Genomic DNA, 23,734 nt, shown 5'->3' on the forward strand with positions numbered 1-23,734 from the left:
ATGAGAATTAATCCTCCCAAAATATTTGTGTTAATAGTTTTGTTAATTATCGTGTTAATACAGTATGGTTTGTAACAGAGTCAGTAATAGGACTTTGCAAATCTGCATTTTACAAGGCTGTGGTCACTTACTGTATCTAATCTGATGTACTGTACAGTATCTTAAAACCACAACATCTAAGACACAGGTCCATATGCTCACCATGTGCTCCCTCCTATCAGGGCCTCCCAGTAGTGGCGCCCACTGTCGATATAGACGTTTCCTGTGACGCCGTAACTGCCCTGGCTTGTGAAGCGGTCCTGGCTATGGCTTTTCTTGGACGACGTCTCGTCCCTCTCCACCGTTAGGTTGTCATGGGACACCTTCAGCTTCCTATGAGCAGACTTTGGGTCCAACTTGAATGGCTGACCTACGAAAAGACAATACACAGATTCCAGTCAACAATCTGAAACATTGTGTGTTAAGTCTCACATCAGCATTGCTCTTAGAAGTGCAGACATACTGTTGGTCTTGAGTTTTCCAGGCTCACTGCTACGACTCCCAGCTTGGTTGATGGCCTTGACGATGAAGATGTACTTGGTGCCACATTGGAGGCCATGCACTGTGTAGTGGTTCTGTTTGATGTTGGGCACAATCATCCAGCTATCAGCTGAGTTACACAAACCTAGACCACAGACAAACACACTCAATCAATGGTGGAGAAATGGAGTAGATAAAGGAGCAGAAACAACCACTGGATCCTTACATTTACACTTACATCTACAGTCACTGACAGTGATTGGGATGACTTCATGAGAACGGTTCCAATGAATGCTGTCAATAAATCAGTAGGAGGGACAGTTCCTCTGCACACATGTCATTTCTTTAGGCAATGATCGACCCTATCATGCATGATAGCGTTACCAGTATACTCTATGTAGTATGCTTGCCCACTGGGGCGGAAGAGGGCACATTGCTTGATTGTGACCTTGTTAGGGTGATCTATTCGAACAGTCTGCCGCTCACAAGAGCCACAGGGTAATATCTAGCCTGTACACTGCGTCTGGATTAGAATCCACTCTGACTTAGCCTATCTCCACTGCCCTAGATGAGTCTGTGCAAGTGATACAGAGACAGAGCAGAGATTTCTGATATCTTATTAACCACACAATGGAAGGAAGGAGAGCATGGTTCTCCCTTGCAGTCAGAATAAAATGCTTTCTTTCATCTGGATAATGCAATGAAGCCCCCAGACAATTTACGATAAAAGAAACCCTCTATTTACCATCCTTTCAGATACCCTTCATTGAAAACACTGAAAGATTAAAAACATGATGCATTTAAAAATGTTGTTCCATAGCAGCCATACAGAGAGAAATTGTATAAGCTTTGTTTACTTACTGACAACATTGGCTTGGCCTGTGAAGATGGCATATTGGAGTTCATAGGAGACAACACAGAACTCATCGTCTGACGTCCAGTGGACTGTAATTGTATCGTATGACGCTGTGCATAATTCCTCTCGGATTATTGGAGGATTTGGAGCTGCATTAGAGAAACAGAAAAATGTGTTATTAACCTCACTGCTCTGTGTCATCTCAGGACAGGAAATCTAAAGCCAAGGATGGACAGTGAAAACCAGAGGCAATAAACTGGATACAAACAAACAACCGCCCCAAACACACACACACACACACGCACAGGCACGCGCACATGCACACGCACACACACACACGCACACACACACACACACACACACACACACACACACACACACACACACACACACACACACACACACACCCCTTCTTCTTATGTCCAAGAGCAGAAATCTGGGTTGGTGAAGGAACACCAGGCAGTGCCACTTTTGTAAGGGCCTCTTAATGGGACTGCACTGTGCCATGTGATTGAGTTGGTATGCTGTCCCTTGAGCTAAAAGCCACCACCACAGTGCAGGGCTGAGGACACCCTGCAGAGAATGCCCTAAAAGCCAGAACAATCCAAACCTTTTTCATTCATCTGCAAATGACACCCCAAACCGCAGCTTAAAACTTGTGAGCATTTACTTTCCCCCCAGGATGCACTCAAAAAGTACCAGGGCTAACCACAGTACACGCGACAAAAACCATTGACATTTCAAATTACTGTATAGCATTTGTCTACAATCGGGATACAGTGTAGATAAACATAGTAGAGTGATACAGTGTAGATAAACATATTTTTTTTACAGAGTATGCGGCATTCATTTACATGCTCCAAAATCGATGATAAATTCAAGGTTGTTTATAATTCACTCGATTTGCAACTCCACTCACCTGTAAGATAATCCAAGCTCTCCAGCATCTTCTTCTCCCTTGTGAAGTCCAACGCAAACGTGTCAAACGTGTCATTCAGGTTGATCTCTGGTATCAGGATCTGAGACGAGGCTGTTGCCATGCACACTCTGAAACACAAGGGTTTTTCTTATCACTTCTATACAATCTCTGTGACTCTCCATTTGGGGTTTGCAGCAATATCACCACCACAACACTAGTACTGCACTTGTTCCCTCACCTCTCACAGATGTTCTTGGCTGTTTGCAGGAAGCGGGTATGGTCCGTCTCCTTGAGGGTCTGGTCAGCCTGAGTGATGAGGGAGGAGGATCTGTCGATGCACTGCTTACAGCTGGCTATCTGCTGGGCTAGTTTTCTCAGCCGCGTAGCCTGAGGAGAAATCATGGTTTATTACATGAGCCCAGAACAAAGATAGGACTGGATCTGCAGTATGAGGATCAGAGTCCATAAAACAACCCACTGCTGGAACAAATACTTTCAACTGGAAACATCTGCCTATGAGGTAATCTATTCGCCTGATATTTTCACAGTACCCAAAAGCATTTTGTGATTCCATTTGACCACAGGAAGCAACGTGCTGTATGTTTATTTCTACTCTGTGAAGCTGCAATGTGGCTCTTATTGAATTCTGTCTCTATAGTAGTCCCTCTGGTTGTTATAGAGTTCCCTGTTGACCTAAGCCATCATGGCAAGCCGACACACTCAGAGATAAACTTTCGGGATGGCATGTGGAATGCCTTCTCTAAACAGAACCCTTCGTAATGTGGCCATGGTAACAGAGCCCTCACATCCTCCCCTGTGGGAGGCAGCATGCCCTCTTTGCCCAGTGGCAGAGAGCAGCCTGTGACTCTGACATGAGGCACGGGGCGAGGAAGGAAGCAGGGCTCCTCAGAGGGGGATCACAGGAAACACGCTTGATGTGGCTCTAACACAGAACATGGCACAGCATGCCACAGCCATTCCTTAGAGTCCTCTCTAATGACATTTAATGGGGAAAAGGAAGGGGAAACTACTCGAGGAGCCCAAGTGGATTTGTTTCAAATTCATGAATGCTGAGCCAACACTCTTCCATTACTGTCAGTTATCGTACTCCAGGATCCACAATGTCACGTAGACTACAAAACAAGTGATTACAGTTCACTAGCTCGGTCTCTCACAACAACAAGCTTACAACACTGGTTTTCATAAAATATGAATTCCAAAGCAAATTAAATCATGCATTCAAACAAAGAAGCAGTCTCTTATTTCTGTTTTTCTGCTGAGATAAAGTCACTGGAAGCCATTGAGCTTCTCTCATGCTATGGTTAAAAGGTCCTCAGCCATGTCAAGCTTGATTTCAGCCTCGGGCAGAGGAAGCAGAAGAACAAGTCTGAGCAGGCCAAGGCTGCTCTCTGGGGTTAGCCAGCCTGACCCATCTGCCTTCTCCACTAATCATCAAAACACACTAATGCCATGAAAATATTCAGCAGCTACTTACGTAGCTACGAAAAAACCCCGGGCAATAGAAAGCTATTCCGGGCACAAACAAATCTGCCCTGTGTGCATAAATGGAATTGCAATCAGTCACACGGTGGAGTTGGAACATTTACGTAAAGTTGTAGCAGAGCTGTCCATCAACTCCAGCTACTTTTCTCATTTTGAGAACCAGTATAAAAGCACCATATGGCATATGGTGCAGTTTAATAGATACAGAGATTGTCTGAAGTGCACAGGAAGAATAATGGATTGTACATGCTTACCGGGTTGATATGCTGTTATCAGGGTTGCTTTGTAATGTATGTAATGTAGTAGTAAAAGGAGGGTGAGGAATACTTTAAAAATTACCTTTCCGTCCTTTATCTTGGTTCCTATCATCTGTCTTCTCTGCTGTATGATGTCGATGAGGAGGTCACATTCTTCAAGGAGCTTGTTCTCTTGTCTTGATGCATTTACCTTGGGGAGACATGAGGACAGAGACAAATGTTGTTTACACACAATTGCTGTATGACTAGATAATGGTCAAATAACATGTTTGAATACAATTTGCAGCCAATATCACTTGGAATGTGGCCAATTACAGCTGACAGAACATGCCCAGCCAGTGCCGCAGGTGAGAATCAGTTGAGCGTGCTCTTTGCAGTTGCTCTGGTTGCCCATGTACAGCCAGGGCTGGGCCATTCTCTTTGTGGTCAAGTGTGGTGTCATCTGTGTAATTTGGTTCATGCACATGTTTTTATCTGTGGAACACTAGCTAGCACAGATAGCTTTTGATGCCATCCCCTCCTATGACACACACACACACACACGCACACACACACACACACACACACACACACACACACACACACACACACACACACACACACACACACACACACACACACAGTGACACACAGTGTCTCCATATAAATAGTGATACTTCGGACACTCCTCTTTTACATAGTCAACTTCAGTGGCAAATCCAATTGACTGTATGCCCAGTTAACATACTCCCCCAGCAGTGTTCTAACCTTTTCACTGCATTAAGCTAGTAGGCTTAACACAATGAAGTTTGGAGATAATATTTTCTAATGGATTGTGTATTACATCTATATTACAGTTACATCTGAATACTAAGTCAACAATCTCAGCAAAATCACCATTTAGGGTTGTCTGACACCCAAACGTGATTAATGAACAATACACAAGAGAAAGAAATCAACAAATCATACCCCATTAAACAAAAGCAGTGCCACAGAATCTGGGAGAAGAGCCATTGATCCAGTCTGAGCTGGAATGAATAAACATCCTTACCTCCACATGTTGGCAGGTCTGGATCAACTTGCCCATTAGAGTTTCCAGTTCATTGTTCCTCTTGATTAGACTGCTGAGATTAGAATCCAATGCTTGCTGTGGAAAAAATAGCACAAAGTTTGAACAACAGAACATATTTCCCTAAAAAGCATTTCTCTAGCAACATGTCAACATTTGACTACATCTGGAAGAAAAAGGGAAAATGATAATCACAACCATGTTGTGTCCACTGGAGGAGGACGACAGGCTAACAGACAGTCCAGTCATCGGGTCTGGCTTGTCACATTTGGTGTCTGATCAGTCGCTAACCTCAAAGCCACCCCCCTGTGCCAGAGCTCCCATCACGCTGCCTGCTGAGCTCATAAAGCTGAAAGGAACACAGCAGAGCATCTGCCAGAGATTTGGGCTCTAACTAAACCCTGCATTAATCACCCACCAATGAGTCCAATCCAAACCTCACATGGCTCGTCTATGGCAGAGTTGTATATCTCTGGCTCTGGTCTATGGTAACTATTAGTTGAACATCTTTGGAAGAGGGCTGTTATGTTTTCTGATTTAAAAAACAGAGGCCAGGACATTCTATATGTTGTGTTGTTGTCTGATAGAGTATGGGATAGCTATTCAGATTACAATTCTATAAGGATTATCTTGCGTTGTCAGGGGGCAGGGGTGCAGTGAGAAAACAGATTTAAGAGGATAGGAGGGCATTGGTTAGATGCCTGAGAGGTTTACACATTAATGGTATATAATCCTGGATGAACTTAATACCATGTTATGATTGCATCACTTATGATATGGTTCGATAGATAACAATAATCCAGGAAAATACTAGAACTGTTGCTCTCTACTGAAAACTTGAGTGAATTTGAGATAAAATGTACAATTTATTTATTTTCATATAACATTGCAATAATTGTATAACATTGCAACATCAACATTTACTAAAGCTCTTGTGATACATGAGATTAAAAATCTGAATAATCCTAGTGAAGAAGTAAGTGAGCAAAGAGCATACAATTTAGAATTTTGAAGAATTCACAGTTTAGCAAATAGTGGGGAAGGCTTTTTTCGGGTCAGGCTTTTCACATTGCGATTTCATAAGGCCTGTGCGTCAGTGTGCACGGAAATAGCAGGGTTTTTATTAAACTGCTCTCACAAAAAATTATTTATTCATTCCCAAGCAGAGGTGATGGAAGCCATTAGGATAGCTTGATGGAAGGTGCAGAGGAGAGCCTTGACTAACTGCTGAGAGAGCCACAGAAGAACAGTTTCCTCCTCTATTGAAATGGTAAAAAAAATGCTGTGATACAGTTCATGAAGAATAAATTGACTTAAAAAGTTTCCACTAAAAAGTGAACAATTCATATACATTGTCTGTGTGTCTGTATCTGAGAAAACAGATATTGTGAAATACATAAATGCTGAATAACACTTTATATGGAAAAAGGAGGTGAAGTAGACCTACTAGATTTTGTGGAGGTCTTTTGTTGCTAGGCCAATACATGATTGCTTTATGTCAGTAGGGCATCACCCTCTCCTGTCACTCTTCCATATTTTTGACAGTTAGGGTGGCATGCCAGTTGGCATATCTAATCACACTAGGAGATCAAGAATCCACTTCCTCTTAGAGATGATTTATTCTGTGCCATTAATCTGAGACAGTTTGATCCCACCAAAACCTCCCTGTCCAAGATGGTGACTTGAGAATAATCTCTGCTAACCCATGTTATTTCCTCATGTGATTCTTTTAAGATGTTGTTGGCCTGCTTCAGCGTTTGGAGAGTTGATGCACTTTATCTGATCACTGGTCACTGGCAGGTCATAGTGAACTCCTTGTTTTTTGGTGAACTCTTTTCTTCGATAAGGTACATACTGTACATACTGTACATACTGTAGTTCATGGAGCTGAATAATGTTTTTCCTGGTCTTGACATTGATATTGGCCATAACATACACAAGGCTGTCATCTGCCTGTTTTCGATGGGCACAATCAAAGCATACACGGTCATCATATCAGGTGTTAAAATCAATGGTTAGTCCCCATAGATAGCTCATATGGAGATAATCAGACAATTTCCAAACAGCGCTAGTTCCTGACCTGGTTTTGTCAGGAAGGAAGAGAGACTCTGCTAGCCAAAGGTGTGGGACCAAAAGCATTCCCAGCAAGAGGAAGCTGTTATCCTTCCCCTCATGAGTTTTGGATTACATTAGGAAAAAAGAACTCCATCAGATGTAACTGTTTAAACATGAGAAGCACAGTCAACATGGCAGAAGCAGAGATACAGTAGATGCACTGAGCCAAAGTACCATACCACGTGAAAATGTACCAAATGTACTGGAGTGCGATAGCAAATAATTAATTGCTCATTCTCATACTGTTAAAGTGGAACATGGAAAATCTCTCACTGTCTGTCTCTCTCTCCCCCTGTCATCTTCTCTCTCTATCTCTCTCCCCCTGTCATCTTCTCTCTCTATCTCTCCCCCTCTCTCTTTGCACCTCCTCTCACCTTTTGCTCTCTGTATTAATCATAAGGTGAAGTAACACGGTTAGAGACGTGTATCCACAGTTAATACTAGTCTTCCGTCTTAGATTCTTGTTTCTCCTACATAAGTCAGAGTGTGTTACAGAGCATGTGCCCTCTGGGATGTAACTGAGAGGCTAATGCTGGAGCTTGGCAGAGAAGAACATTAGCACAGGCTCGGCAACACTTGGGAATGAAAATGAAAGTACTAAACGAAGCATGCTAAGTGAAATTAATTTTGCAATGCATTGTAGGTTTCATTGTGCATTGGGGCCTACATCCCCATGCCTTACATTACTTATTTAGATATGTGGGCTATTTTGTACTTTGGCTGTTGTATCTTTTATAGGGTTACTTTCAAAGGTGGAATAATAATCTTTAGCTAGAGATGAAGCCCCTTGTTGTATCTCAAAATCAAGACTATAAGCCCTTCGACAAAATGCAGGGGGCAAAGGGGAATTGATGCCACAAAGTAATATGGGCAAAAACACTTGACTAAGATTGGGTCATTCTAGTGCCACAATCTTAAAGTCAGGAGGGAACAAACAAACAGAAAGTAAGTATTATGGTTTGTTGGAAAAACAAGGAGCATTCCTGGCTCAGTTGATCCGGAAAAGACAATTCATCAAGTTGATTCATTTATATCCGAGGAATGGAGTTGACATCTGCACCAACATTTTATCAACATGTTAGAGTGTTCAACATGAGGAGGTAGTGTCTGTGTACTTACAGTACATCGGACAAAAGTACAGGACATGGATAGGTCGGTTTCAGAGTATCACAATCTGTCTCCCTGTCCACCATGTGCAATACCATTCATGTGTTTGCTTCATGTGATAACTTATACTGTATAATCCATTGTAGCTACTGTACAGTAACACTGGTGGCCTTTTACAAGTAGTTTACTTGACATAATATTTTAAGTGAATTATGAAGTTTTGTTAAGGACCATATAACCCAAGTGCAGGGGTTTATTTCATAATTGTTTCACATCACATTGTGACATGTCTTTACATAATCGCATCAAGGCTGTGATACCATCTATAAAAAAGAGTGTAGACTTGATGCTATGGGGCAGATTAGTTGGGCATTTGCAACTGTGCAAATTGTGCACCTGTTATTTTCAGAGGGGTATACAAAAAAAGACCAAAAAAACATGACACTACCATTATCTAAACTCCCTCTTGAAAATAACCTCAGCAGATTTACTCAGGGTAAAGTAGATTTACTCATAGTAAATCTGGCCCTGTATGCGGGATTGGAGTAATGCTGTAGATATCACCTGGTCTGCTTCTTCCTCATCACTCCCCTCACTGTGATAGCGGCCTGGAGTTCTCTGCACAATGACAGCATGACCAAACAAAGGAGACACTGGTTAAGGCTGATGCTCTGACCTAAATCGCCATAGTGCTGCAATCTAAGATTACCGCATCTCAGTTTCACTGTGACCAAGCATTCGCCATTGGCAAAGTTGCATTCTTTTTTGTTGGTGAAAGGCGAAGCAAAAATATTTTTGGGGGAAAATTGTGTAAAAACCCTTTTTGTGAGTCATGCATAGTGCTGCATCATTTGTGAAAAGAGGGAGGGTCTCAAATGAAATGGTCTTTTAAGACATGCAGTGAATGCCATGTGATCCCTAAATACTGTAGCCTACCTTAAAACTAGAATTTACAAACCTTTAGTTTATGACAGAATTACATTGAAATAAAGCCACTTTAAATGTTACAATTATTAAAATAGACAAATAAATCTGTCAACTCTGATCAAACAGAAATACTACAGTACGGTATGTTCTAGTACAGTAGCTGAAACACAACAGACAGCATAATGAATGCACATCTATTTTGGAGGGAAAAAACAACCACAACAAAAATATATGCCATTCCAAGTGTAAAGGTTAGGGTTGAGGATCGCTACATCCATGCATACTGTGCCTCTCGATAGAACTTGTCAAATCTGAGAGGCAATTTCCATCTGAAAGGCCAACTATAATACACAACTGCATGGTTCTGCCTTGTAATAGACCATTAATCGCTACCATGAGGTTTCTGGAGCCATGATCGAGTCCCATGGTGTGTATTGGCAAAATGCTGACTGACAAAAGCCCAAATCTCTCTGCTTTGACAGCAACTCATTCAAGTCTAAAGTGGAAGGAATGCGTGGCCACCTTTCTGTGAGTTCCAGCTAACAGCATCCTCTCGTGATGCCTTACTAATAAGGACTCATGCAGGGAAAGTGGTTAGTTCTATTTAACCTGAAACCCTGGAAGCAATCTTTTTTATTGGTCGTAATTACGCGGCAAATGTTACATTTAATCCCCTCAAAGAAAGAGTGTCATGGTGTGTGATCTGTCCTTTAAGCTTTAGGTCTTTGAAATATTAACAGACATCACATGAGTTTAATACTGATGTATTATTGTACAGTCTGACTGAATGGGGAATTCCATTTGCCATTTTTCAGATACTGTTATGGCTTTCTTTTGATGTTTTAGCATCAATAACCTACAAAAATGGAGATGTATAATAAATATCATATTGTTCTTCTGTACTTCTTTTCCCTTCCCCAATGACTCCTGCTTCACCCGCCAGCCTTAGTCTGAAGAAGCATTTCCAGTATGATAACGCAGAACTTTCATGACTACTTGTGGAAATACTGAATATATAATGTTAATGATTACAGATTTAAAATGTATTATTCTTATCATGTTGCTTCGAGCCAATTATTATTAATTTTATTCTCAAACTATGCCACAGTTGTTTTAGATGCGGACACAGGAATACGATTTCAAAGATTGATACAAACAATCATTAACCTTATTCTCCTATGACTAATGCAATTATATGACAAAGATATATCAACCTGATATCATACAATAACAGGCTCTCATTTAATTTCTTATTTTCTTTATCTTTTCTTTCGTGTATGAAGGTGATACAGTAATATGACAGTAGTATGACAAAGTGTGTGATATGTGTGTGCACAATACCACAAAGAGAATAGTCAAATATTGAACCTGTCAATATTTGAGTCTTATTTAACTGGGCATGCAGTTTGAAAGTTGTCAGGCAGAATTTTGTTTATTAAATTGACTCAAACCCACCCATATTCAGTAACTACAGTAAGTGAGAACAAGATCCTGTATTCACTGTGAGCTCTTAACCACGTATCATTAACCACTCATGTTCCCCAAACAGCTCTGTACTTGCATTTCTTACCTTCAGTTTCTCATAGCGGTCGCTGAGAGCTGCTACTTGGTGGTCCCGGTGCCGGCCTACCAGTTTGCACAAGGCACAGATCAACTGTTCATCTGTGACACAGTACATGTTGACCTTCTCATCCTCGTGTTCCAGACACATGAGTCCTCTGAGGTGGGAGTCCGGCAGGGGCTCGATGAGACGGTGGCCCGTGAAGGGCTTCTTATTGGGATGGGTGGCCTTCAGGCACTCCTCACAGTAGGACACCTCACAGGTGACGCAGGTCTTCACAGCATCCTGCGGAGGGTCCTGCTCACAGAACTGGCACTGCACCCTGTCACTGAGCGAGGTCATGGCCTTGCTGTTTGGGGCTGCCCGCTCGCGCCGAGTCTCGCTGGGGGAGTTGGGCCCGCTCACGGAAGCTTTCTGGAAGCGGTCGATAATGTTCTGTAGGGTGACGTTGCGCTTGAGTCCCTCTAGGCCCCTGTGACTGAGGGTGATGACATAGCGACAGGTTGGACACTGGAAGGCGCTGATGGACTGCACAGGCTCGTTGGGGGTGCAGTGGGAGACCAGGATGCGGTGGGCACAGTTAAAACACAGGCTGTGAGCGCAGGGCAAGAGCAGCGGATCCTCAAAGAGCTCCAGACAGATTGGGCAAGTCAGCTCCGACTCCAGTGTTTCCATCTTCAGGCAAAACAAAGCAGTGTCGTCAGCGAAATCCAGGGAAGCTGATCAGCTATCTGTAGGGACGACATAGAATTCAGTAATTCAGTTAGAGAGTGTGGGAGGGGGGGGGAAGGGTTAAGCTGTTGGGGGTTGTCAACTTTCCCAGAGTAGAAATTAATGACTGGTCTTGGCGCATTCCTAATTTCAAGACCACGCTGGAGTACTTGGTGTACTAGAGAGGGTGGCATTAAAAATAAGGATTGGATATCGGATTTCCTATCGGGCATTGACTAAAAAGGAAAGGCAAGAAGAAATTAAGACTATTTTGAGTTTTGATGCATTCTAGTCTATATATACTTCTATAAAAATGTCTACTGCAAACTCAAACAACTCATGAATATTTTATTAGGATACACATCAGCACTTATTCCCTGGCTAAAACAACTGAAACCAAAATGAAAAAAATTGAATAAACAAACAAACAAACAAACACATCCCTACATGTTTTATATAAGAGGTTTATTTGAGTTATTTTGATGATGTAACACAGAAAACACAGACTCATTTGGATAAGTGGACATACAGTTTAAGAATAGCATGGCCTATCTCCATGCATTTCTCCCATGGAGTAGATTGTCCAGGCCAGCCAGCAGTCCAGTAAGGCCAGACAGCCCAGTGAAGCAGAAGTCCCTGGCCATGCCTGTGCACGACTGGGGCTCCACACTGCCTTGGACACTGAGCCTTTGTTACAAGCCCGTCAGACACCCCAGCTGTGAGTGGACATGCTGTGCCCGCCGTGTCTCCTGCCGCGAACTCTCTACCTCCACTCATTACGTGTGAAAGAAGGCCAAAGCTCATTATCAGGCCAGCCGGGCATAAGTGGCCTTTGAAGTTGTGAGGATACAGCAATTACCCTCCAAGCCACAGGCCTGTGCTTGTTCCCCCCTATTCTATTCAAACCCTCAGAGGCACTGGGCTAACCTACTGTACTGTAGGAGACAACAGACAATTGTTGCACTTGTCTCCCATGTCTGTGATACAGAGAATATGCATCTGAAGGGCTTTGTTATGCTACTATTGTTGGTTTATGCAGACACAGAGCTTTATGCAGGTGTCTGTATGATTTTTTTTTCCATTGGGAACAAAGAGGTTCTCTCTGCCGTCCATGTTGTTATGGAGATGAGCAGATTTGTTGGCATACAGAGAGTAAGATAGGGGGAAAAGTTTACACAGCCAGCATTCATTAATAATGTTCTGAAACTAGAAATATACTGTAAGTGGTATGAAACAGTATGACATCTGTCGGAAATACATGTCAATCAAATATCAATCTTTTAAGCTTTTTATGGTTGGCCTTGACTTTTTGCATCCTCAAAAGTATAAACTCTATTTTGCAAAATTTAGAGTATTTTCATGCACATTTGATGGATGTGAACGGTGTACAATTTTGTACAGTTCCAATACTAGAAACCTAATATTAGTATTTCAACCTTACAGACTGTAGATATTCAAATCAACAAATATTGATTGATTGAATGTATCTAACTAAATATGACTTGACAACTAATAATAAAAAGCTAGTCAGCAGTTATACCACAAAATAATCAGGTAATAGATCAGGTAATGTAAAATGATTACATTCAAATACAAACCATTTTACCAGTTTACTAGTGCTCATTTTACTACAGAGTTAGAAGAGTTGTGGAAGGAGGAGTGGCCACTAAGTATCCACACTCCACCACTGCCCTGACAAGTCTGTCGTAACACGTTTGACAAGTCCTCTACAATTCAACTGACACACATTCTGAATATTTTTCAAAACAGTATCTTCTATGCCTATGCAAACTAAGATTTAACAGTTCATTGCAACGGTCATGCCATGTGTGCATAAACCTGCTTGGTAAATTATTTAGCCTCGATTCAACCAAGGCCACATAATAGCTCATAAATATGCGAAAAGGCTAAGGAGAGCTTTGCATGAGGAACACAATGCAAAGGTACAAAGAAAAATGTCCCAGCGTTGATGTCATCATACACACAGCTCAAAACCCCCAGAGTTACACAAAAGCCTGTAAAACTATACACTGGCCAGGAGCCAGCGCAAAGTGCTCTACAGTAAATGACTGACTGCACCTTACAGCACTCCTGAAAGCTTTCCCATTCATACGCAGTTTACTTTACCCACCGATGGATTTCGCCCCGCTTTGGACTCCAGAGACATTTCGACTGAGGGGGGAACCTCTGACTCAAATCATGAAAGTATATTTACGACAACAAAAGAAAACCCCCAAAACGACAAGGCGCCGTGCCTACAGACGGTGGATCCAGATGGCACAAGTCTTCATAACCCAGTAATCCTGCAGCAGCGCTGTCATTAACCAGGAGACGGAGCAAGAGGTAGCAAGCACAACAGGAAAAGCTGGCCGACAATTCCAGGAAAGCCAGCTCCACCTACAGTAGGAGAGCCGGCCAGCACTGGAAGTAGAGAGAGAGAGAGAGAGAGCGAGAGAGAGAGAGACAGAGAGAGAGAGAAAGAGTGAGGAGAGAGAGAAAAAAAGAGAGAGAAACAGAGAGAGAGCGAGAGCCCGGACATAAGCGAAGACAGAGCTCTCCAGCAGCAGGACCCTGGCTCAGTGTTCCTCTTGCCCTCACAGGCGGGACAGTGTCCTCTCTGCCCTGCCCATTCAGCTGGAATAGAGAAGCCTGAGCGTCAGGATCAGTTTCCCTCTGTGACCGTCCCTCTGCCTCTCCAGCGGCACAATGCTGCCCTGTGTGGCGGAACTTTTCTTGGCTCTGTCACCAGGGATTAAAAAAGAGAAAGGCTGACGACACACAGACACACACAGACACACACACACACACAGAGTGTGAGCAGGATTCATCCCGAACACGGGACAGGAGTCTCTGCTTCCCTCTGCTCCCAACAACAGGCTGACCTGGAACGCACAGATTACATCACAATCTCTTTCCTCCACAGGCCACCATGCGGTGTCTCTCACATGTCACACTACAGCGATTTCAAAACCCAGGGTCGACTGTTCTGTTTAAAGTTCGGCCCATTTCGGACCTTCTCTTCTTCTCCAGTCTAATCATTAAACATTTGTCTCCACACAACACGCAAAACAACACAAAAAAACTAAATAACGGTAATCCTTATGTTTATCTGTTCCATCCACATCACCATCACTCCTAGTGTTCCTCAAGCGGGGATCACTTAGGTAAGGAGGTACCATCTGCTCTCCATGTGCCCCGTTCTCAGCATTACACCCTGCTGTGGCACGTTAGAATCCTGCTATCATTCAAAAAGACCTTCAGAATGAATATCCTCTCTGACAGACAGATCCATACTGTCGACATTAGAGGCATGCTTCAGTGAATACAAAGCGGTGGGTGTGAGACAGACACATGGTGCTTTAGATGGGAATGGGAATGTGAATGGCATCCCTCTGGCTTCCTCTAAGGTCTCCAGCTGGGTAGGAATGCTGGCTGTAGTGCAGAGACAGTATGGGTGGAGGAGAGTGAGCGAGTGGGACTCATCAGGACACACTCAGGACCCAGAGGCTCTTATTGGAAAAACCACGATGGCCCCCAGTTCATTTCCACACCTACTGTGTCACACATGCCTGCTGTTTTTTTCATTCACATAGGAACATACTGTACTCACAAAAATGTTCCAACTCATCAGAACACTTTCTATGGTGCATACAGTAGGTGGCGATATAGTTTTCAACATGCATGCATATTACAAAAATAAATGTGCACGCTTGTTACTTTCATGCCTTTTTGTCGTTAAAGTGATGGTCATGTTGTTTTACCAATGTAACAACCATGTACATACAGTACAGTGGTTTTAGGACACTTGTAACCTTTTTGCCATTGCCATTGACATTGACATAACATTAATAATGCATGGCTTGAACTGCGTGATCAATGGCCTTGTGGCCAGCCCTCTGTCTGCCCCCTGCCAGCTATGGAAAAAGTCCAAGAGCTCTAATGCCAGCCTAGGTTGGACCCACAATCAATACAACTCTGCCCCACCATGGCCTGATAGAGAGACACATCTACTGCCAGCAGGGCACAGAAAAAAAACTGTAAGCTTCATACTATAAGCTTCATCCCAGAAAAGTGTAACCTGTTCATTGTGAATCAATCACAGTATAAATAGCTTCTTCCTAGGGATGGTGCTGTGGAACTGCTTAACTGAGAAAGCACAAGAACAACAAACAAAGATAGTCTGTGTGTGGCCACTGACAGGTTTTTCCAGTATGGGATAGGTGCAGTAACTGCGATCATTAAAGGCATATGCACAAAACAATGTGGTGCTTAAGTGACACTGTGAACTTGGACACTAAAAACACATTGGTATCCAGTTGAATAAGCATTGTGAGTCAATCTGAGGTGAAAAAGATGTTTTCTGTTCAAGCTTTCAGCTTCACTTTCTAATCCTCTTGGTCGCAGTCTTTTATCACTCTAATGATGGCCGGGGTCCATGTATTCATCATGAGACAGAGAGAAGGAGAGTTTTGCTCTTTTCTCTTTTTCCCGGGGCAGATATCTAACATGTTTATCTGTAATCTTTTCTTCCTGGCGTATCTGTGACCAATCTGTGGCCTCGCGCGGCTCCCTGAAGCAGCCGGCTCGGTGCAGCAGTGGCGTGGCGGCGGCGGCCCACTCACTCAGCCCTAATGTGATTTACAGCTGTGGTGAGAGGCAGATGATTAGACAGGCTTTAATCTGCCAGATCACTGTGATTATCAGCAGGGCACCGCATCCTGACCCACATTCACCAAAAATGGGTATTGGGCTTGGGAATATTAAGAAACACACTGCCACTGCAATCTGGGACAAGCGGATGATGGAATTAGAAATAAACATTTGTTTGAACTTTTGTATGAAGGCCCCACCTGTCAAATAGGATTATGTTGAAATGGCAAACCAGATTTATGTAGGCATTTTAAAGCCTTTTCTCTATTTTGGCAAATACATGTCCATGTGACTACAGTGTGTATATATTTAGAGTGAGGGCAAGAGATCTGAAAGCAATTCAATCATCTATTCGAGAGCTATATTGATTGTTACTCTACAGGAGGTGCTCCGGATTGACCAAAAAGTGTAATAACAGACAAGAGCCCACACATTAGGGTGAACATGTGAAATAACACAAATGTACAATAGATATGAAATGCAACCGACAGAAAGGATATTCCTAGTGCATCTGTGGGCCTACAAAGCAGATCCTTCCGATGGAAGACAAGTTATAAGAAACTGGGAACTGGAAACCAGTTAGTTTATCTAGAAAATGCTGGATTGATTCATTGCCAGTTAGCCTTTAGCCAGCCAAGTAGCTTTCAAGTTGACCTGCTTTAGAACAGAGAGGCTGTTGGGCCTGCTGGCAGGGCCCGTCTCTCTGTACTGTAACAGGTCATCCTGGTCAGTAATCAGAACCGCCAAACTCTCCCATTTCCTCCCCGAGGCTTGGCAGGTGGCATCAGCAGGAAAATAGTGTTTTCTTTCCATAAAAACATGAACTTTAACAGAATCCCCCTCAGACTCCGACTTTCCCAGCAAAGGGGTGCAAAGATTTCACAATAATAGCTATCCTCACAGTTGGAGTGCACTGCAGATCTCTAAAACCAATAGTTTGATTAAAAATCATACATCATACAGAACCAATAGTCCCAGTACAATAATGAGTAATGCACTACATTGTTATGCACATTTCAGGCAAATTATACATTCATGATGCCCATAGGAGAAACGTATGGGTTAACTTAAAAGCTTATTCTGTAATCATTTTCAAACTTGTCTTTTTCTAAATTTCCTCATTGGGATTTGAAACCATCCCACACAGTACAAATTAATAAATTCAACATACAAAACAGGTTAGAGAGGGACATCTTGTGGCTGACATGCAAACTGCATGACACCGAATAATAATATGAGCCCCTTTACACAGATTGATATATCTCAAGACTCATGGTAGTGTCACAGAAAAGGTTGCGACTGACATAGACACCTAACATAACAGCATTGGCATTCTTCCCACACCTTTCTGTGTTTAACTATTTCAACACCTTCATTCCAAAAGACTGCATATCAACTAATCATTCACTAACTCCTACACGAATACCTCTTGTTCCCACCCTCCAAGGTTTCCATAGTGATGGTGTATGTGTGTTTACCACGCAAGCGATCAAAGACTGGCACTGGAGAGAAAACATCTCACATTCCTCTCCACTAGGAAAAGGCCAGTTACTAATTAATAGTGAAGACCCTGGGTTCCAACAGCAAAGTCTCAATTTTACACATATAAAACAAGAAGTTATGGAATAAGGAACTATGTATGATATGCCCACACACTGTACACTCAGCCCTCTGCAATACAGGCAAAGCTTTTCTCACAATGTTACAGAAAATACTTGAGAGAGCCAAGAGAGAGCCAGAAAGCGCACGACTGTCTTTCACAAGTGTTATCTTATTTTATCTGAGCAGCAAATGACATGTGGTGGGACATGAGGACATCCGATTATTCTGAAATTGACTTTTCGTTCCCATGGCAACAGTGGTTTAACTGTCAAACTGTCTGAACAACATAAAGACGTCATTGGGATTAAAGTGAGAAGAAGAGTGCCTTCACTTGACCACACAAAGCTTTCATTGAAGTGTTTGAGTACAGGAAAAGCAAGGTGTAACTATCTGAATATCCCCTAGAGATTCGGATTGGGGAATTGATATATAAACTGAAAATGCTGACATTTCAACTGCATTCTGCAAATGGCATGCTTGGTAAAAGAATCATTTTACTTATTGGTCTTGCAGACCAAATCTCCGAGAGGATTTTTCTTGACGATCAGCATATAAACCATGGTGTCCACGCTGAAGATCACATACTGTAGCAGCTAATGAAAGTACACAGAAGATCTTATCTAATTGCAACATCACATATTGGAACTAGGTCACATTCAAAAGGAATGCAGTTTGCAGACACCCCATTGCAAATCACACTATTGATGTGTTGTGTTGTGCTGTCCTTTGTGACGCTACCTCCAAACCCGGTCACCACTGTGTTCATACTATCCTGGTCTTCAGTATCTCATTGTATTCACTCATCTGTAATCAAACCACAATGGAACTTCTGAATGCAGCACAGTGACATCAGCCTCTGAACTGAGTTTTGCCTTGAGGCTACGAAACCTGGCTGACTCAGTGTTTACCTCCATAAACATGGAAACACAGTGATTAACTCTTCACTTCAACTCCTGGGAGAATAAAACTCTGTTAACCCTTAAAGTTAAATAAGAAGTAACCTCTCTTACCTGCAACATGGTTACAGTCCCATCATCCACAAACAGGAGGAAAGAGAGAAGGTCTCACAGTTGACAGGCTGATGATACTACAATAGGCCAATCCACTGCAGTGGTCTGTTTGAACCAGCTCTCTCTTCATCTGTTTATCCACACGGTATCAGTACGGGCTCTTATGAGAGTTTCTGGCCCTCTAACCCTGTCCTCTCCGCCTATTGAAAAGCAGCAGGAGGGTTGAGACTGTCCGCCCTTTATCCCCTTTCAAATGAGAACTGTATCGAGCCACTGTGGGTTGCAAACTGTTGCCCTGACCAATCCTACAGAGGGGGCGGGACATCTGAGAGGGTGGGTGTGTCGGTTAAGGCATTTTCAGGCCAAAGGCTCTGCCACATACTGTAATACTCTGTAAAGACAGTTGGTCAAATTAGCATCTTCTGAGATAACTTTATATTGTTGGGGCTCATATGTCCGCCATTAATCATAGTTTACGGAGCAAAGTGATCTACTATCAGTGTATTCAGGTGACTCCCATATGTGCAAATATTCTTACATTCCATTCCCAGCAGCATAGGAATTTTAATCGAGTTAATCAAAAGCACATTTGTTCAGTTGTGAGGTCAGTCTCATCCAATGTGAGAAACTCAATACTGTCGAGAGACATAGCCTATAGCCAAGCACAACAATCAATGATGTCACAGTGCGTTACAGTTAACTATCGAGGCAGCAACAACCAGTGTTCTTTCTAGACCTGCATGAACAACCTCCCTGATCAACAGATGTTACAGCCATAACAGCATTGTCTCTGTAATATCAAAGGAAACATGGTCATATTGATAATAAGGTGATGATCAAGTAATGCACATTTACGGGACGTTTATCTCTTTACTTTCACCAAACTTCACAAGCCTAGAGTTTCTCACACTCAACACACCCTCATTCCATCTTGTCATGTACTGTAAACACTTTTACTGACAGACTGGAATTTATTTGTGGTTGAAACAGTTGACTGAGACCGTGTTGAAAGTCGTCTCAGTTCATTGGCATGGGTTCACCATTCTGTGGTCATGTGGAAAAAAGCTGCCTTTCCAAACATCTGCAGCTAGACAAGTTTGGCAGCAATATGTTGATGGCATCACATGGTATAACGTTTGATTAATCCAAAACCCTGGCCTCCATCCCATCGCCATGGCTAAAGGGTGAGGTACGAAACTCATCTACCTTGGTACCTGAGATGACCTGCATCACTGAGCTCACAATAATACCATTATCACCGGTATCACATGTAAAGCATGCGTTTGTTTACTGTGGTCAGGCCACATACAGCTCAGCATGCTGGCTACAGAACTATGATATTAATCGATTTAGATCAGTAATTACCCAGAGCAAGACCCCTGCCAGGAGGCACTTGATATTTTCTTTTGTCCTCTATCAGCTCTAAAAAGTATTTCTGTTTTCATTGGGGTTGAGAAAGGATTGAGCAAGGAATAACAATGTCTCTGTGATCGAGTACAGCAACTTGGTTCACATAATGAAGGAAAGTGGTTTAATTGCTTTGTGCTGCAATGTAATGTGTGAACGAAGCGTAACACAAAGTTTGTTTTCTAGATCATTGTCATTATGAAATGTAGTATTTCACCCACATACTATAGTCTGTTTGCCAACTCTTCAAAATAGAAGCTCAAGAGATTAGATGAGTGTGTGAGTGGCTACCGCATAGCATCTGTCATGGAAATCTGGTATCATATGACAATGATGGTCTACAGTATGTGCAAAATACTGGCATTGCTCCTTTTTCACTCTAATCAACACTGGCAGTTCAGTCTCTCAGATGGATGTCACCATATAGAGCTGTGACTTTGTAGGACTGTGCCCTAGTTTAGATCCTGGATTGTATTGGACACTGGACAATGCTGTTTACAAATACATTATCAATCAATAGTGACCTCTTCATTAGTGACAGATGAACAACGTGGTTTGCACTTCCTTGTCATGTCATGTCCAGCAGACAAACACAGATTCATAATCGAAAAGAGAGGTTAGGAGGAAATGAACAGATCATTGATGGAATATTAATCACTTTTCAATCACCTCTTGAAAGTGACCGTGGTATACTGAAACTTTTGCTCATCGTGTCTGTAACGTTTTGTGAAAGAAAGTAGCCGAAGGCACAAACGGACCCACTTTTGTATTTCTATATGCTCCACAGATTTGCTCACATATATTGTAGTATATCATTCTTTATAGTACATCATATTGTCTCAATCGTGGTAGAAACTACAGTAAGATTGATTGAGATTGCTTCATAAGCCGTGACAAAATTAAGTAAGTCACTCCGCAAAAAAGAAACAATCATAATTCGCAACTATAGTGATCAAATTCAATGTCCTGTTTTTGTTCAAATAAGATCACCACCTCTTCACAATGCAAACAATGGACCCTACAAACAAGACCAACTCAGACTTGGACGGGCTGACAATGAATCAGAGGGCATCACAGAAACTCACCTAATCGAAAGAGAGAACCATGCGATTATCCCTTACCAGTCTGGGTGACAGATGAGCACAGCACTGGCGCCTTGGAGGGGAACGAGCTGTGAACACCAGTTTCCTTTAGGAGTCCCCCTCTCTCTCTCTCTCTCTCTCTTGCTCTCTCTCTCTCACACACTCACTTTCAGCCTGGTCTCTCCTGCTTCTCTGCCTTTGCCACTATCTGTGATATTCTCCTCACACAGCTCTCTTCTCTAATCCCTCTCTGAAGGAAGTGCGCTCCAAATGACTCCAGCAGGCAGGGACTTCTCAGGCTTTTCCTCTTTGTGTTGTTTTGTTGGCTGGGATCATTAACTTGGTCTCTAGAGAACTTGGGAGGTAAATAATCCCCCCTCCTCCAGTGAGAGGCTGTCAATCAGACCTGGTGGATGAGGTGGAAGGGGGGAGGGGTGGCTGCCAAGGAGACATCCCTGATGGTAATTAGGGGACATGGGACGGGGACATGGGACTGTGGAGATGGCATGACCTGTACATTGATGATGGACATTCATGCACCCCTGTTCAGTGTGAGGTCACTGCTTATGTGAAGATAAAATAGAGCCATGTGAATGAATGACAGATCAAAGCAGTACATTGGTCGTTTCAAGGAATATTTGCTTTTTCAAAATGTCTATATATCAACAAAAGCATTTGCAGGTATTTAAGAAGTGTCCAGAATCAATGTTTTTATGAGTAGGGATGGCAGTGGGGGGTTAGGAGAGGGAAGTGTAAGGCTTTGGTTGCCATGGTGGTGTGCAACAGCTCTACAGTGCATCTTGGCACTCGTACCAAACGGCACTCTAATCTTTTCATGGCAAGTCCAAAAGCCTGCTTTTCTCCGACTCAGGCCCACTGCTGGCTGTCACTCTCCAGCTCTCCCCCACTTTCACTCTCTCCTGCCGCTGTGAAGACTGGTGGAGGTTTGAAAAGGCAAAGCAATTTGTTTACAAAATGTCTCTCTGTACAAGGCAGAAGGACCTGTGAAGGGTCTTTCTGTTCCCAATGACCCCTCCTGAACTCCAGCTGACAGGCTGACGTGAAGAAGCTTGAGGGACCTCACCGATAGAAGGTTTGCACAATGAAAAACCTGGTGAAGCTTGTCACCTATTGTGCACTTGAGTCACCTGCCCCATTCTGTTTCAGTTCAACTCAGAACATCCAAATAAATATAGTGATCATAAATAATTGTTAGACTGAATGAAAAACACAGTACCACATATCATATTGACAGGAATACGTTCCCCTTGTTTCAAACGAATAGGACAAAGGAAGAGCAGTTCAAATATCACATGACTGAAACCCACACAGAGCCAGGTTAGATTATCCTCACTTCACTGCATGACAGAAGTGTGTCCCACCCTTCTGAATGTACCAACTGAAAAGCATAACACAGTCCCTGTACATTTATTTCCAAACAATTTATATTTCAACAGCATACAGTAGATATCTTCCAGGAAGCTCTGAATTGAAGCGGTTTTACAGCTAAATAGTATAGTATAGTTTAGTAAGCACATTTTCAGGTAAAGCCCCAGAGAAGGCTATACTGTATTGCGTCATAATAGCGTTTTCCACTCCGCTTTCTCTGAGGTGCCAAACCATGCCATTATGATTTCAGAAGATGCAGCAGTAGTGCAATGTTGCATGTAGTCCAGGTTATTTGGTAAAATATGCTTTTTCTGGTACAAATGGTTTAACTACCAGCACAAGGTCACATCCAGCATTACACCAATTTTAAGCTGAAATAAGCATTATGTGGAAACTGTTATTGTGTAAGTTTGAACCACTCCAAAAGGACATGTCTGGGCTGTGGTTTAGGAACTGTCTCCACCTCGCCCACATGAAATCCAACCTGATTTTAAATCCAGGCTCCTTCAGAAAGTTGAGTTTATTATTCTTTGCAAGAGGAAAAAGAGAAAAGAAACTAGAGCTTTAAATTGCAATTTTACCTGTTCCTTTTACCATTAACAATTCAAAATAAACTTCAATAAACATATTAATGACTGGCTGTCATAAACATGCATGTGTACAGTACATCAACTTCTAATAGTTTAATACTTCACTATAGTATTATGCTATTGCGTCATACATTATGCATATACTGTATGTCATTCTCTCCACTGACTACCTTTAATATAGAACTATTATTCAAAGTAAATGAATATTCATCCATTCTAAATAAGGCCATTTGTAGCCAGAAGGTATTCTATCGGTGATGCTTGGCACGTCAAATTGCATTAATTGGATGGGAAATTGAGGGTCGGAAAACCTCTTGAAGGAGAAGATAAGGAAAGGAACAGAAAAAGCCTTGGAGTATCCAAGAATATAAGCTGCATGGGTGAGTCAGAAATAGAAGGTTCACAGATAATTTGTGTCCTTCTCCCAGTATTCTTGGTTTGGTCTGGTTAATGAACCATTTTACTAGTGAACATGCTTTCA

The 23,734-nt window shown here is 42.4% G+C and overlaps 1 protein-coding gene across 4 annotated transcripts in view; it reads right to left on the minus strand.

Annotated features, from left to right (window-relative positions):
• mid1 (midline 1) overlaps positions 1-23,734 on the minus strand; it is a 30,224-nt gene that overhangs the window by 1,432 nt on the left and 5,058 nt on the right. Inside the window, exons 1-10 of one of the 4 annotated variants that reach the window (XM_083682181.1) lie at positions 18,786-18,911; positions 10,822-11,543; positions 8,889-8,942; positions 5,085-5,180; positions 4,137-4,244; positions 2,533-2,681; positions 2,295-2,422; positions 1,381-1,524; positions 503-664; positions 202-409 (exon numbers count right to left, since the gene is read on the minus strand). In XM_083682181.1, coding sequence (XP_083538307.1) covers positions 202-409; positions 503-664; positions 1,381-1,524; positions 2,295-2,422; positions 2,533-2,681; positions 4,137-4,244; positions 5,085-5,180; positions 8,889-8,942; positions 10,822-11,487 — 1,715 coding nt within the window. In that variant the 5' untranslated portion in view covers positions 11,488-11,543; positions 18,786-18,911. Of the gene's footprint in view, positions 1-201; positions 410-502; positions 665-1,380; positions 1,525-2,294; positions 2,423-2,532; positions 2,682-4,136; positions 4,245-5,084; positions 5,181-8,888; positions 8,943-10,821; positions 11,544-13,654; positions 14,195-18,785; positions 18,912-23,734 lie in introns of those variants that run through there. The other 3 variants (XM_083682180.1, XM_083682182.1, XM_083682183.1) reach the window with 3 other exon arrangements.

Source organism: Argentina silus, assembly GCF_951799395.1.
Source record: "Argentina silus genome assembly, chromosome: 12".
Classification (NCBI taxonomy): domain Eukaryota; kingdom Metazoa; phylum Chordata; class Actinopteri; order Argentiniformes; family Argentinidae; genus Argentina; species Argentina silus.